Below are 15,576 nucleotides of genomic sequence, written 5' to 3'. Positions count from 1 at the left end.
AACAAGTACTACATGGATACCCTACTTGCCACCGAGATGCGGACCGCTTCATGCCCAAGGTACTGCCAGGTTCTCCGTACGTGCGAAGGACTTGTGGTACGAAGGAGAAAGGGGGGGGCCAGCTTGTCCGACCCCTCACAGCACCTATTCTGACCAGTCGGGTTTGCAGGAATCGTTTAGTACCGCCAAGTGGCCTTTCTACGAAAAGACCCCCACGCTGGATCAGATACCTGATGGAGCGGCAGCTGCGGCGAAATGGAGACGTGCTTGTAGTCGCTAGGTACCGATGCATTGGCAATACATGGCTGAGACACGTCGCCAAAGGGGCGTCATTCATTTGTCCGAAGAGCACGCAACTTGTCTCGACTCGGAATACTTGTACGCTTCAGCTTTGATTCCCAATGCTTTGGCTGCACGGCAGCAAGTTTCTTTCTTTTTATTCCGCTCTGCCAGCAAGTGCTACGAGTACAATGTCCTTGCAACAACTCCCTACTTGTACGGGTAATTTACTTGCAACTTCGTCTTCTCAATGAAAAGCGGGGCCTTTCTGGACACCGCCAGCCACATGCAGGGAAAAGAAAAAAAAAGAATTAATATTTGTGAATCACAGCACCACTGGAGGTAGTAACCAGCCACGCAGGGCGGAATGGAAACTCCTCTGCCACGCCGTCCTGCGCTACCTCAAATAGGGAGGCCTTGAGTCAGCTATCTGGGTTTTGCGTGACCTCTACTCTTCTGTCCCGTTGGCGTCAAATCAATGGTAAAATTGACGTGAGACACGTCATCCTTACGGAGCTGGTTCTCATCGACTGTTGGAGTACCAGCTTGATTGCCTTCCAGTACTTCAGAGCCCCTGCAATCTGTCTTGTATTTCTTTCTTTCTTTTTTTATTTGGCGTCTGTTGGGTGTGCCACTTATACCTGTGGCTCAGATAGGCGTCATCTCGGGAACGTGGGGCCAAAAGCATCAAAGCCGTTGCACGGATATACACGTTCAAGAAGCTCGTACTCGTACGAATTGCCTTTACATAGAACTACCTACTCCACCCCGGCACTTGGTATACTTCCCGATGCTAGTACGAGTCTCAAGCTTCCTTCGTTGCGGGACAGTCCGCTGACCTTGCGCCATGTACTCCATCTGGGCTGAATGGGGACTTGAGTGAAAGGGGAAACAAGACAGAAGGAAAAAGGAAGGGGAGGACGCCCGGTATGCAGGCTTATCCGGCATACAAGTGCCAATATACGTTGCTCCTCCCAGAGCCCGGAAGACGCAAAAATGGGGAGATCCAGATAGGCAGCGGGCATGTGTGTGTCCACATCACTGTTTGGAGTCTCTCCCCGGGCCAGAGCTGCCCCGACACGGACCCCAATGCTACGTGAAACCGATAGCCGGCATCGATCCACGCGCCGAGTCCAATGCTACGAGTATGCCACCGCACTCCACGTCTTTACATTGCGTCCCGGCGGTGCTTGGTACTCGTACAACTGCATCAATTGCCCTTGCTTGGCTGACATGGCGCTGCTTTGGAGTGATGAGCAAACAACGACGAGATTCAACCAGCGTTGGCGCACATTTCAAGGGTACGACGGGCTGTGTTTGCTGTGCTCCTCCTGGCGCCGGAAGGGTCCCAACGCTTTCCGGGTGTCTTTGTTTTCTCTCTTCTCGCTCTGTTTCCTCGTTCAGTCTTCCCCCCTGCTCCTTCTGCCTTGATATACGAACGCCTCAGTGATACGTGCACCAGTCGGATTCAAGACAACGGCCCCGAGTATGTGCGTGGATACAGGATCCCGGTGAATGCGGCTGTCGTACGCCATGCATCGCGGGAACCCGGCCGGCCAGTGCCTGGGCAGCTCGGAGGCACCGCCATGTCTCTTTTCACATCATGCCATGTCAGTGCACGCATCGGTGTCCTTGGACCTAAGCAATGACGGTGTCTTGATGGAGGCCGGCAAGCTGCATTGCTTCGGGCTCTCTTGATGGTCTCGGGTTTCTCGCTCTCTCTCTCTCTCTCTCTCTGCCTCCTTGCTTACAGTATCTAGTAACACGGACTGACTGCTTGCACGACGCATAATCGGTGGGCCTTGTTTATTGGATCTTGCCTTTTTTGTTGCGTTTTTCCTGCAAGGACATACCATACGACCGGTGAGACCAGGGCCGGGGTAGAGTGTCCGGTCGACTCGAGAGAGACATGTTCGACTACGAGTTTTGTCTGTAAACAAAGACATGGACTACTTGTACCTACGTTGGGTCGCAAGATGAGACAAGCTCGGTCGGCATTATTGGCCCGGGAAGGACTTGTCTGGTGGCGTGAGAGGGGCGTTATCAACCTTGCCTCTCGGTAGGGTTCCATTGCATGCTGGTCAGAAAAACCGCCTTGTGACTTTGCAAGCCTTCTGCCCGTGATGTCACAGAACGTTGATAATGAGAAGTCTCAGCCGTGTCTTTTGTGAGATTGTTCCCGCACAAGGCACTGTCGGTGAGCGCATGGGATATGATTCGAGGAGACGGTCGACACTGTACTCCGGCGCGTGTCTGAATATTGGAGGGGTATTGCTGCATGTCCCTGCACGCATCACCAATCGCAGACACGTACGATGCCACCCGGTCAAGGGATGAGATGGACGCATGCGTGTGCAGACAGAATCAAACTTGGTATGCTGGTATTCGTGCTACGGGTTCGTAATTGCTTGTACATACAAGGTACTATACTCGCGCGTGTAGTGTTGCTAATAACTGTACTGACCTCCTTGCCTTGCTAGCGCAGAAACGGGGAGCGGCTTCCGGAGAATATCTCGGCTCAAACACTTGTTTGCCTGGCCTGCCCCTGGAATATTGCCGTCATGAGACAGAAACACCGCGGTAAGATGATTGCCCTGAATGCTTTGCTGGCCTTTTCGTGTGGCGTCGGGTCCTTTATCCTGCTCAAGTACAGTACATTGGGGAGTCACCTGGGCCGAAATGACGGAGAAACTACGCCTATCGCAAATATCAGAACCTTGCTTGTTTGCTTGCTTTCCGCTGGGAAATCCTAAATGAAATTAGCTTCTGAGCTGCGGTTCCTAGCATGAGAAATAATTGATGCCTTCACCCCCTCATGCAGCTGAATATGCATGTTTCAATCTTGTGGCTGTCCTAAAGCGCCGCGGGCGGCAGGATATGAAGTGAGCATTGGTTAATGTACGGGGTAACCTGGAGCATAGTGTTATTTTTAGGCACTGGAGCATTCACATGTTGCGGAGATGGTCCATAGCATTGAAATAATATGAGAAGCCACTGAGCAGGTTTGTTGAGAAGGGGTCAAAGTTTAAGTCGTGTATTCATTACTATACCTAGTAGTGCGTGTTTATGGAGTACAGGTGCCTGTATTGCACGAGACTGCAATTGGATGTCAAGTCGTTTTCCGTCGTTTACAGCGCCATTGGAACCCGTGCTCCAGATCTTTGAATGAGTTTCGAGGGGTCATGGATAGTCAACGAGAGGTACGAATGCTAGAATTGAGAATTGACAACTTTGAACCGGCATATATAGTACACGGTATCAATTCATTCATCTCATACCTTGGTAGGTACAGTACCCAAAGCAAATAATGGTGTGGATGTTGCTCTACTACCTACCTACTAGTACACAAGACTATTGCGGCTTTACGTGGATGACTAAGCAGTCAAATCCAACCACAAGGCGGGGCAGAAAGTGCGCCAGGCTAGCCAATGGGATGACGAGATACAGGCAGCCGATTTCCCAAATTTTGTGCCTCGTCTGAAGATCTAAGCGAATGATGCTGATGGATTGATGATTTGACGTTTCGTCTTCTTCTCCTCTCCCTCTCTGTCGTCGCCACAATGTCAATTGCAGCAGCGCCCAATGCGTTTCGAGCCTCATCAGGCTGCGCCTCAAGGCTGGGCCTGTCTCTCCAGAAGGGCCCGTCATCAAGCCTTTTCCCGCGGGTAGCAAGTTTCTCGACGACGGCGGCGCAATGCAAGCGCAAGACAAAGGACAGCAACAAGCGACGAGGCGTCAGCAGCCTCTACGGATCGGGCCCGCGAGAGCCGCTGTCCATGTCCAACATGCCGCTGCCGAAGCCCGTCGAGTTCACGCCCAAGATCGAGGTCGACGAGAGCCACGGACTGTGGGGGTTCTTCCCCGCGCCGGGGAAGCTCCTGCTGACGCCCAAGGAGACGGAGGAGCACGGGCGAGCGTGGGAGGTGGAGGAGCTGCGGCGGAAGTCGTGGGAAGATTTACATGCTCTGTGGTGGAAGTGCTGCAAGGAGAGGAACATGCTTGCTACGGCGAGGGCGGAGCTGTTGAGGGGGAAGCTTGGGTTTGGAGAGCGGGAGATTGATTCACGGGATGAGGAGGTGAGCAACCCCTTTGCGAGCTTGGGATTCTTGAGTTCTGTTTATACTAATTTGTGTGTCGTGTGACAGGTTACAAAGACGATGAGGGCGATCAGACATGCCCTGACGGAGCGATTCTATACCTGGCAGGATGCCGTCGAGGTTGCCAAGTCGGATCCCGAGATCAACCTGGAAGGAGGAGAAGGTCAGGTTTACACACCGTCGGCATATGAAGAGGGATACGATGATATTCCTGCCGCAGAAGAAGCAGGCAAAGAGTTGAAGGAGCCTACAAGGTAGAAGCGAGGCTAGGAGATGGGCGATCAAAACTAAAGAAGAGAATACCGAGGTCAATCATGGAAAGAAAAAGGAAAGAAAAGAAAAAAAGGTCAGCGAGACTAGGGGGGAGGGCGGTTCGACGACGGCCAGCATGATATCACGGGGGAGGTATTCTGGCCGGCCGCGTGTAGTACTAAAGTATGGGGAATCTGTGTACCTATATCCGACGACGAAGCAATTGGCATGTATATTACTACCGGTACGATATGATACTCGTATACCGACTTATTGGTATGACTTTGATGAACGCAACAAGGCTAGAGTCGAATCAATTTCATTTTCATTTTCATTCTCATTTTCAGCCCGGCCTGGGTCAGGTCATTCGGGCGTTGCGGCGGAAAAGAGACGAAATGAAGCGAGCTCGCCTCATCAAAAGGCCCCCCTATTTTCTCCCCCTTCTTTTTTGTATTCTTTTCTACTCCGTAATGCTCTCGCTAACCCCTTCTTCATTTTGGCTTTTTACCAGCGCTGGTACTGATGCTACTCCGTCCGTGACCGTTTCATTCAGCCGTTGACCAGGGGTGACCGTTTTTATTGATGAGCTATGCTGCGCTAACTGGGGATCTGGAGATGCTACCTATGGGGCATAGCTTGGAGCAGCGGTGAATGGATGTACTCGGAGATGGCCAGCTGTTAGCTTCCATGGTACGAATTGTGGAGAGCTGGTCTACCTAACGTACTGTTCCTTTGGATGGGCCCCAGGAGGATGTACATATGGATTAGGTAGATGTGAGAAAAGAGAGCGAGTGAGAGTGAGAGTGAGAGTGAGAGTGAGAATGATGGAGTGGGTGGGAGGGAGAACGGACACCGCCTTATGAAACGGAGACGGGATGTTGGGTTGATGTGGGAGCTTTATTTCTCCCTCTTTCTCCCTCTTCTCCCTCTTCTTTTGATAATTCCTACTGCTACCACTGCTACCACTACTCTCTTCTCATCCTCTTTCCATTGTCACTGGACCGATTGCATTGCATCCCGGCCGTGCCTGTGGAATGCAAGATCCGGCACTTGCTGCTGCTCTTGTGAGACATGCTGCCAAGTCGTACTCGTACGGGGTTTTCATCCGGTAGTAGCATTTGGGATCAGATCAGGGGAGCTGGAGATTTGGAGAACGGTAGGTATTACGACGGCGGGGCAATTTCCAGAGGGAACAGACAGACGACTTGTGATTGTGGTTGTGGTTGTGGTTGTGATTTGATTTGATTTGATTTCACGGGCAGCAAGCAGCTCGTAGGTAATGAATGACCAACTTTGGCGAGCGGTGCGTCATTTCGAGTACAGTAACGAACGAGGCAGCTCATTGTGATTGGCATGAAAAAGGAAAAAGGAAACCTGAAATGAAATGAACTGAAATGAAATGAACAGCACGGCAGAGAAATAAGAATGGGATCCCTAGAAATTACAGCAATGCTAATAATTAATCCCAACTCTGCTGTAATTCTGCCTTCTCTCTCCCCCCTAGTCGGAATCCAGCGTGCTGATGATTTGAACGGTGGAGCCGCCTTGCCCAGAACAGCTCGACGCTTCGTCTCCGCACCTCACCGATTGATTTGCTCCCAAAACCCCGCCACTTTCAACCCCTCTAGCCTCTAGGCTTTACTCTCCGTATTAGAACCAAAAGCTTTGCAACTCTTCAAAAGCTTTTCTCCTCTCCCCGACAACCTTCTTCTTCTTCTCCTCTTCCTCCTCTTTCTTGCCTGCTGGCTAATCTCGTCGAACCGAATCCTCCTCTTTCCAACCCAATCACCCAAACTCGTTCTGTTATACCCACGCCATGGAGGAGATTGCAAAGGAGTACGATGTCATCGTCTTGGGCACCGGTACGTGTTTGCTGCCTTGGCTTGCTTTTGCCGGCCTGGAGCTTCCAGCTTCAGCTCGGGGCATCCGCATCGTCACGGAATGGGCTCTGCCATCGCCGGCAAGCTCTTCTCGTTGCCTGCTAGCTAGCTACTTTGTCCATGAGCTTTTGTTCCTTGCTGACCTGACCCCCCCTTTTTTTATCAGGCCTGACCGAGTGTATCCTTTCTGGGTAAGCGGACGAACGTTCAATGGAATCAATACAAACCCCAGCATTCACGGCCATCTGTACTGACATCATATCTGTCTTCAAGTGTCCTGAGTGTCAAGGGCCGCAAGGTCCTCCACATTGACCGCAATGACCACTACGGAGGGTATGTTTTTTCTGTCCCCTGGCTTCTGTTGCGTCGACGTGGCATCACCGCCAATTGAGAGCACGGATCACTGACTACGATTTGCTACAACAGAGAGGCTGCCTCCGTAAACATCGAGACGGTAAATTGCCATTCCCCCGACTCGCAATATCCTGCCTTGCCTTGCATTGCATCTGTACAGCGCATCTAACGCCACTCACCCCCCATAGCTCTTCAAGAAGTACGGCAACTTCAAGGACGGCGAGGAGCCCTGGAAGAAGTATGGCCGCGTCAATGACTGGAACATCGACCTTGTCCCCAAGTTCCTCATGTCATCCGGCGAGCTGACCAACATCCTCGTCTCCACCGACGTCACCCGATACCTCGAGTTCAAGCAGGTTGCCGGCAGCTACGTCCAGCAGGGCTCTTCCTCCAAGGCCACCGTTGCCAAGGTCCCCTCAGATGCCGGTGAGGCCCTCAAGTCGCCTCTCATGGGCATCTTTGAAAAGCGCCGCATGAAGTCCTTCATTGAGTGGATTGGCACTTTCGATCTCCAGGACCCTGCTACACACAAAGGTTGGCCGCCCCCCCTTTCCCGTTTTTTTGGATGTCATTGATCGGTGACTAATCTTGTACTTCTTCCACCTTGATAGGCCTTGACTTCAACACCAGCACCATGAAGGATGTTTACGACAAGTTCGGCCTCGAGGACGCCACCAAGGACTTCATTGGCCACTCCATGGCCCTGTACCTCACTGATGACTACATCACTGCCGTTGGCAGGGCTCCCGAGGCCATTGAGCGCATCCGCCTGTACGGCAACTCCGTCGCTCGATATGGAAAGTCCCCATACATCTACCCCCTGTACGGCCTTGGCGAGCTCCCCCAGGGCTTCGCTCGTCTGTCTGCCATCTACGGCGGTACTTACATGCTCAACACCAACATTGATGAGCTCCTGTACGATGGCGACAAGGCTGTTGGCATCAAGGCCACCATGACCGGAGTCGAGGAGATGAAGTTTGAGACCAAGGCCAAGCTGATCCTTGGTGACCCCTCATACTTCCCTACCAAGGCCAAGGTTGTCGGCCATGTCCTGAGGGCCATCTGCATCCTCAAGCACCCTCTTGCTGGAACCAACGACAGCGACTCTGCCCAGCTCATCATTCCCCAGTCCCAGGTCGGCCGAAAGAACGGTAAGGACTGACGTTTGAAAGCAAAGCCCCCTTGAATGGAAGCCAATGCTGACGATTTTCTTTTTACAGACATCTATGTGGCCTGCGTTTCATCCGCCCACAACGTCTGCCCCAAGGGCTACTGGATCGCCATTGTCTCCACCATCTCTGAGACTGCTGCGAACCACCACCTCGAGCTCCAGCCCGGTCTTGAGCGCCTCGGAGCCATTGAGGAGCAGTTCATGGTAAGTTGATATTCCACCCTTGCCCAACTGCGAAAAACCCAACTACCTCACCAGCCCTGTGCCTCGGCCAAGTTTTTCCGGAATGCTGACTTGCTTTTTTTCAAAAACAGGGACCTCCTATCCCCATCTATGAGCCTCTTGAGGACGGCACCAAGGACAACATCTTCATCTCCAAGAGCTACGACGCCACCAGCCACTTTGAGACAACGACAGATGACGTCAAAGACATTTACCGCCGCGCCACCGGCGAGGAGCTCAAGGTTGAAGGTCTGAGGGAGGGTATCACCGTTGCGGAAGAGTAAGAAGCGAAATTAGTGGTTGCAAATCTTTTTGTCTGTTAAATCATGCTATCGAGATCTTTGGAGTTGATACTTCTCCCCTTCTAAACTTGCGAAGAGCGACCATGTTTTTTCTTTCCTATTCTGTTTTCTTGGTTCGGTAAATGTCAATAATCATGATGAACAAAACAAAACCCCCTTGTTTTTTTTCATCATTTTTTTAGTCCATCGACATAAGGTGGTAAAGGACAAGTATCGAGAAGCAGAAAGAAAGAAGAAGAAGAAAAACAAACGACAACGGAGGAAATCTTATCATATATAAGACTTTCTCATCACATCATATAGGGACTTTTATCAAAGCAGTATATTTGTACTTTTAATTCAAATTCGAAAGCCATTATTTTACTCTTTCTCCCTCTCCCTCTCCCTCTCCCTCTCTCATCATCATGATGAGTCGTTGTCGTAGGTGACTAATACCGTTTGCTAGCTACTACTACCTACCTAGTGACTGCCTGGAGATTCCCCCCTCCCTCGAAAGGTACATCATTTCCGAATATCTTTCTTTCCTTTCTTTATATGGAAAACGAAACAATGAAATGAAAAAATCTGGATATGCTCTCTCCCTAAACTTTCACATTTCCCCCTTTCTCTCGCCCACTCAACTTTCTTTCTGGATTGTAAACACCCTTCAAGAACGCCCAACTCCTGAGCAATAAGTGTTTCCCCTCGTATCGGTGCGAAAGGTTCAAAACACTGGAAATTAAACACAAGAAGCCGAAAAAAAAAACACACACACAAAAATGCCAGCGATGATATGAAAGAAGTTGGGTGTGAAAATAGCCTTTCCTCCCAAAAGTTTTTTCAAATGGCTTATCGTCGGTTGGTCTTGCCAATACCGCGCTTTCCGGCAACCTGTTGTAGGAAAAGAAAAGGTTAGCAAGATGAATAGATACAAGTTGATTGTGGTGGCGCTCGTCGTCACTTACCAAGTGCTTTGTCAGAGATGCAGAGGTGTGTCTGTCGGCCTCTCCCTGTCGGGCCATTCTGTTCATCCTCTTCTGGTTGAGTTTGCCGATCCGCTCGGCCTTTGATCGCATGGCCACGTCCTGAACACCCTCGTCTCTGCGACTGGCGGGGTGTCTGCTGGCGGGTCTGCTCAGAGAGCGCAGACGCTGGCGATCCGTCTTGGGAGTGTCGACGTCCATGGAGTCGGCGTCGGCGGTGCCAAGGCGTGATAATGAGCGGCCACGGGTGCGGATGGCAGTGGAACGGGCTCGCTCGGCAATCTCGGTGGTGTCCACGCCCAGAGTGTCCAGGGCGTCTTCCATCTCCGAGAGGGGCTTCTTGACGAACTTGCGGGGGATGATGGCCTGGTTCTTGAGCCTCTTCTTCATGCGGGCCTCGTTTCTGATGAGCTGCTGCTTCTCTCGGATGAGCTCTGCCTTGCGCATAACCTCGGCCTCCTCATCGTCCTCAATGTCTTCGTCTGATTCGTAGAATCCTTCCTGCTCGAGCCTCTCCTCCTCCTCTTCCAAGGCGGCCAGCTTGGCTTCAATATCAGGATCAACGTAGTCGTAGACGTTCTTTCCCTCAAAGATTTCGGGCATCTTGTCGTACTTCCACTCGGGATTCTTGAGCATCCAGTCGGCGCGCATGTCAACGTTGTAAACACCAGCGCCGCCGTTCTCCACCTCGACGTCCTTGGCCAGCCTGGGCCGGTCAGGGTCGTCCTTTTCAAACTTCTTCTTGTTCTTTGCGGCCTCGGGAATGAAAGTCTCGGGAGCCACGCCGCCCATGGGCTGGGCAACGTGGATACGGGCCATGACCTCGGCCAGACGGCCTCCGACGGCTCCGCTGCTCGTGGTACCAGCCTTGAGCTTCTGGTTGACGCGCTCGGCAAGCAGACGCTCGCAGGCAGCGTTCTTGACTTCCTGCACACCCTCTAGGGTGTTGCAGGAGAGCTGAAGCATCTCAACCTCACCAGCTTTGAGGATGGTCTGCAATTCAGTCTGGAGCTCTGGCGACAAATCTTCTGGTCGGGTAATGTCAATCTTGTTGATGACAAGGAAAACGAGCTTGTTGGAGAAGAGGGGCTTGATGCTTCGGAAAAGCTGAATCTGAGCCTGAACAGAGTAACCGCACTGCTCGGACAGATCCATGAAGTACATGATGGCGGATCTCAAGTGAGCAATGGCCGTAATACTCTGCATTTCAATAGTGTTCATCTCCTCCAGAGGGTGGTCGAGAATACCAGGGGTATCAATGGCCTGGAATCGCAGATACTTGTAATCAAAGTGACCGACAAACAGACTCTTGGTGGTGAAGGCGTAGGGCTGCACATCCACATCGGCGCGGGTGATGCTCCGGAGGAAGCTGGACTTGCCAACATTGGGGTAACCGCAGATGAGCAGGGTCCTGGTGTTGGGGTCGATGGCGGGGAGACGGCCAAGATGCTGGCGAACCTGGTCCAGATACAGGAGAGGATCTTTCAATCGCTTGACCAGCGTGGCCATGCGACCAAGGGCGGCCCTCTTGAGCTGCTTGCACTGGTAGAGCGACTGTGCGTATTTCAAGAGACGGACGTAGTCTCGAGAGATGGTCTCTACCAAGTGCTTGGCAGTGGACATCTGGCCAAGGGCGATCTTGAAGTGGTCCGCATCGTAGAGGGTGTTGAGCAGATCCTTGTGGAACGGATGGATGTCCTGCAGGCGAGGAAAGCTGTCGAGGATGGAGGCGAACTTGTCGGAAAAGGTCTCTTGCGTGAACTTGACCTTTCGTGTGTAGAACGCTAAGTTATATGTAAGCGAACCATTCATCATACACACATACATACATCGTGCATGCATATGCCTAATGGCTGGTTGTTATGCGACATACCTCGGATTCTGCTGATTTTGAAGCCGGCGCGGATCTGGGTCGGCAGCTTGCGCTGGGTCCTGCTCAGCACAATGTCCAGGAACTCCTGCTGAGTAGGAACCGGGGGAATGTCCTTCCACGTGGTCTTCATGGTGGGCAATTGTGATCGAGGAACGCTGTTTGTGGTGAAACTACAGCTTTTGAGATGTCCTCGTCGCTATTTTTTTTTTTTTTTCTGGATACCCCAAAGATTGGGAGGACTTTCGAGGTTAGCGAATTGCCGGGTCTTAGGCGGTGAATTTTTTTTCTCTTTGCCGTGGGCGGAGCCTCTACGGGAAAAAAGTGTTATCGATAAGCCGCGCAGGCACTTTTGGAGGGGCAAACATGTGCAGAAACGGGCCTCAGGTATCGCTGCATACGATTTTGTAGTAGAGGATACAAGGCTTTGGGGACCCCGCTGCGCTAGTGGGGAGAAGAGCTGAGGGAAGCACAGTGTAGCATCGTGCGAAGTGTCCATTGAATGAAGGGCGTAAATTCCTTCACATGGCCCTCATAAGACAGATACGGGCATGTACAGATTGATACATATACATATGACCAAATCAGTGATTGACATTTGATTTAATTGCATTATATTTGCTGCCACTTATTATAATTGCTCACGCATACTGTTGACGGCGACAGTACAATGCCAAGTAGTAGAACGAGCCCAAGAAGCGCCCAAGTTCTACGTTTCCTCATCTACTTCGCCAAATCTCTCTATACTCAAATTGACGTGAGAAAACTTCTCTTGCCATGATAATAATGTATCTTTTTAGAGATTCTCATAGAATATGGCATGCATTAAGTAGGACAGGGGATGTACGCGAGTCTGTGAGCTACTAGGTATCTACATACCTACTAGGTAGATAGAATGGAGTGGATTTAAGTCAACTAAATCTGCAGAGACGAGCTTTCATCTACTAGAGCCAAACAATTGACGCTCAAAGATGTTATTTAGAAGTACTTTCAGGCTCTCTTTAGCTGCTATAAAGGCACACTGGCATTCTTATTCAAATCCTAGGCAACATGAGACAGTCTTGAATTCATCCTTACATTCAGATGTTGGATGTGACGTACAGTGCGGATTACAACAAATCGCCCTAGCAGGTAAACTTTTTTTTCCCTCTTATCTCGTGCCCCGCCAACCTGATGAGATCTTCCTCCTCTTTTCTTCTTCCTCCTCCTCTTTCAACAAGAGGAGCAAAGCACTAATTCTCTGTTTTCCTGCTGTTTCCCGTGGTCTCACAAATCCTAATCAAGGTAAATAAATCAATGATTTCCTGACGAGTGTCACTTTTCTTCCTTTGGTCAGTGACAACAGCTTATACAGCTCCAGGTCACAAACCATCACTTTCTCCGTTTTTGTTGCTCTTTTCATCTTGTAATTTTCCCACCTCACGTGCCGCTTCGACAAGATGGCCTCTTCTTCCTCCCAGCTCCCTGCCTACAAGCAGGACTTCTTGAAATCCGCCATTGACGGCGGCGTCCTCAAGTTTGGCAGCTTCGAGCTCAAGTCCAAGAGAATATCGCCCTACTTCTTCAACGCGGGCGAGTTCCACACTGCGCGCCTCGCCGGCGCAATCTCCTCCGCCTTTGCAAAGACCATTATCCAAGCGCAGGAGGAGTCCGGCCTCGACTTTGACATCGTCTTTGGCCCCGCCTACAAGGGCATCCCCCTGTGCTCCGCCATCACCATCAAGCTCGGCGAGCTGGCCCCCCAGAACCTGGACCGCATCTCGTACTCGTTTGACCGCAAGGAGGCCAAGGACCACGGCGAGGGCGGCAACATCGTCGGCGCCCCTCTCAAGGGCAAGAAAGTTCTCATCGTCGACGATGTCATCACCGCCGGCACTGCCAAGCGGGACGCCATCGAGAAGATCACCAAGGAGGGCGGCATCGTCGCCGGCATCGTCGTTGCCCTGGACCGCATGGAGAAGCTTCCTGCTGCCGACGGCGACGACTCCAAGCCCGGTCCGAGTGCCATTGGCGAGCTGAGGAAGGAGTATGGCATCCCCATCTTTGCCATCCTCACCCTGGATGACATTATCGATGGGATGAAGGGGTTCGCTACCCCCGAGGATATCAAGAACACGGAGGAGTACCGGGCCAAGTACAAGGCAACCGACTAAAGCTACCTAGGTCGTTGGCACTGAGCAAGTAGGCGGGCAATCATTACTTACGTAGTAGTAAATTCGATTCCTCGCTGCCCAGGTAGATGTTAAAAAACGGGGAGTAAAAGAGCGAAAAAGGGAAATGCCTCATTATGATAATCCTCTTCCATCTATATCTCATCGTAAACCATAGCAGTAACTAGCTAGTCTATGTAGAATTTGTAGGATTCAGTATCCATATTTGGAGTAGTTATTTTATTTTAATTCTTAATATTAATACCTTCTCTATAGATTCATTCTAGTTATTCCTCTCTACCTCTCTTCCCAAGCTTCTCATGATCTTTCTCCTTCTTAGATTTCGCCGTATCATAAACGTTCTGTCCTAATCTCTCTTCTCCAAGCCAAAGTCAACAACACGCCAGACTATATAAGGGAGTAATTGATTGCTCAAGGGCACTTACAACAACGCATCTGTCAAGAAACAACGTCCACCCTCTGCGCACTGGCGGCTGTTACCGAATCGTTGCAACTTTTCGAGTCGTTTTGTGCTCATCTTTCTTCTTGTGTTCAGCTTCGCCCTCTCCCCTCGTCTTCCTTTCTCGCTGCCCCCTCTTCATTTTTCTTTGCCATCTCCCGAATCTTTAGGGGCGTTATTTGTCCTCTCAATTTCCCCATGTTCCCTGTTTTCTTGGTCTATATCTTTGTCAATGCTGACCATGTTTTCCCTCTAGCCCATGCCCTGTCATTACCCATTACCATATCATAAGCATAAGGCAACTCTCAGTATGCCTTTATCATATCCCAAAAAAGATGCCGCAGATTACCACCCAAGACAAAAGAGACGCTAAAGAAAAGGAAATGCCGTAGTGCGCCTCGGAAGGACGTAATTACACCAGGAAAGCTCAGTATTGTTGGCCATCCTTTTCGATTTGATTCCAATCAATGAAATCGTGGCAGCCAGGTAGGTCGAAAACCTGTAACTTCGAGTTAGTACGAGGTACGCATCAAGTATGCATTATTGAAATGAATACAGGGGAATTATAGACTACATAGAGGTAGAATGGCAGCAACATACCATGTTATAGAATTCGCCAGTGAGAGTCTTGGTATCGCTTCGACCAATGTTCCTGAAGCCGCATTTCTGGAAGAACCTGGTCTCAGATTTGCGACAAATAAGAGCGACACGATCCGCAAGACCTGAGCTGTTCATGCGCTGAACATACGACTTCAAAGTAGCAGTGCCAAGGCCCAGGCCTTGGAGGCGAGGGCAGACTGCTATCGAATGAATGCATACTGTCCGGCCATCGGGCCGGTGGCCAACAGGTTCGCTCGGAGAGCTTTCGTCGCCATGCAGTATCTTGGAATAGTTTTTGGGGTAGTCCATATCCTCGTCCGTTACCACAGGGCTGCATCCTAAAGTGGCGATGATGTGGACGAACATGAGCCTCCTGACGTCTTCAGGACACCCATCAATGTTCCACCCTCGTACCTTGGTCGCCATCCACCAGTCTTTCCGCTCGGTCATGTCGCAGATATTGAATAGACCGTAACTGAGGTTGCAAGAAAACCTGACGCGATATTCGACCTGTCCACTGTTTAGTTGCCTGCATCTCCAACAACCGCTTATGGAAAGGAATGGTGAGAAGGGAACTTACCAGCTGGTTACAGAATCCTCTTACAGAATGCTCAAAAGCAAACTGTTCCAGTACGATGGCCGTGACAACGTGCTGCGGTTTCAAAAAGGCAAGCTTGGGGTTGAAACAAAAGGGGAATGCTCGCAAGAACTCCTCCGATAGACACACTTCATAGAAGTAGAATTGAGCGATCCTGTCAAACCCTATTGTGCCAACTTCCATCAGCTCATCATCTATATCAACCGTATCGTTGGCGATGATTGGCAGAAATGGGACGGGGCTCAGACGACCCTCTGAGGAGGCGATGTAAGTTGATGGAACCGCCTCACTAGAGTTAGCAACTGCCATGTCCTTTTGCGTCTTCATCATCATCTTCTTCTTCTCCCACTTCCTCTCCTTCTTCTTTCACTGGTATGTA

General features: G+C 50.8%; 5 protein-coding genes across 5 annotated transcripts; 3 read left to right on the top strand and 2 right to left on the bottom strand.

The window, feature by feature from the left end:
• Window positions 1–3,839: 3,839 nt before the first annotated feature.
• On the top strand, window positions 3,840–4,634 carry Triagg1_7234 (uncharacterized protein; the record flags this gene model as incomplete). Its single annotated transcript, XM_062901947.1, has 2 exons — window positions 3,840–4,355; window positions 4,425–4,634. 2 exons carry the CDS (start codon window positions 3,840–3,842, stop codon window positions 4,632–4,634), a joined length of 726 nt encoding a protein of 241 aa, XP_062753810.1.
• Window positions 4,635–6,444: 1,810 nt separating this feature from the next.
• Triagg1_7233 (uncharacterized protein) lies at window positions 6,445–8,539 on the top strand (the record flags this gene model as incomplete). Its single annotated transcript, XM_062901946.1, has 8 exons — window positions 6,445–6,490; window positions 6,675–6,699; window positions 6,782–6,841; window positions 6,935–6,962; window positions 7,051–7,396; window positions 7,474–8,013; window positions 8,083–8,237; window positions 8,348–8,539. The coding sequence occupies 8 exons, from the start codon at window positions 6,445–6,447 to the stop codon at window positions 8,537–8,539; spliced, it is 1,392 nt and encodes a 463-aa protein (XP_062753809.1).
• An 846-nt stretch (window positions 8,540–9,385) lies between these two features.
• Window positions 9,386–11,522, bottom strand: Triagg1_7232 (uncharacterized protein; the record flags this gene model as incomplete). Its single annotated transcript, XM_062901945.1, has 3 exons — window positions 9,386–9,427; window positions 9,502–11,303; window positions 11,393–11,522. The coding sequence occupies 3 exons, from the start codon at window positions 11,520–11,522 to the stop codon at window positions 9,386–9,388; spliced, it is 1,974 nt and encodes a 657-aa protein (XP_062753808.1).
• A 1,306-nt stretch (window positions 11,523–12,828) lies between these two features.
• On the top strand, window positions 12,829–13,542 carry Triagg1_7231 (uncharacterized protein; the record flags this gene model as incomplete). The annotated part of the gene is made up of 1 exon (XM_062901944.1): window positions 12,829–13,542. One exon carries the CDS (start codon window positions 12,829–12,831, stop codon window positions 13,540–13,542), a length of 714 nt encoding a protein of 237 aa, XP_062753807.1.
• Window positions 13,543–14,426: 884 nt separating this feature from the next.
• On the bottom strand, window positions 14,427–15,530 carry Triagg1_7230 (uncharacterized protein; the record flags this gene model as incomplete). The annotated part of the gene is made up of 3 exons (XM_062901943.1): window positions 14,427–14,498; window positions 14,600–15,109; window positions 15,180–15,530. The coding sequence occupies 3 exons, from the start codon at window positions 15,528–15,530 to the stop codon at window positions 14,427–14,429; spliced, it is 933 nt and encodes a 310-aa protein (XP_062753806.1).
• Window positions 15,531–15,576: the final 46 nt, after the last annotated feature.

Source organism: Trichoderma aggressivum (assembly GCF_033847375.1).
Source record: "Trichoderma aggressivum f. europaeum strain CBS 100526 chromosome Unknown scaffold_031, whole genome shotgun sequence".
Taxonomy (NCBI): Eukaryota; Fungi; Ascomycota; class Sordariomycetes; order Hypocreales; family Hypocreaceae; genus Trichoderma; species Trichoderma aggressivum.
Note: the sequence above shows the minus strand (reverse complement) of the source record. Positions and strands in the feature narration are given on the sequence as shown.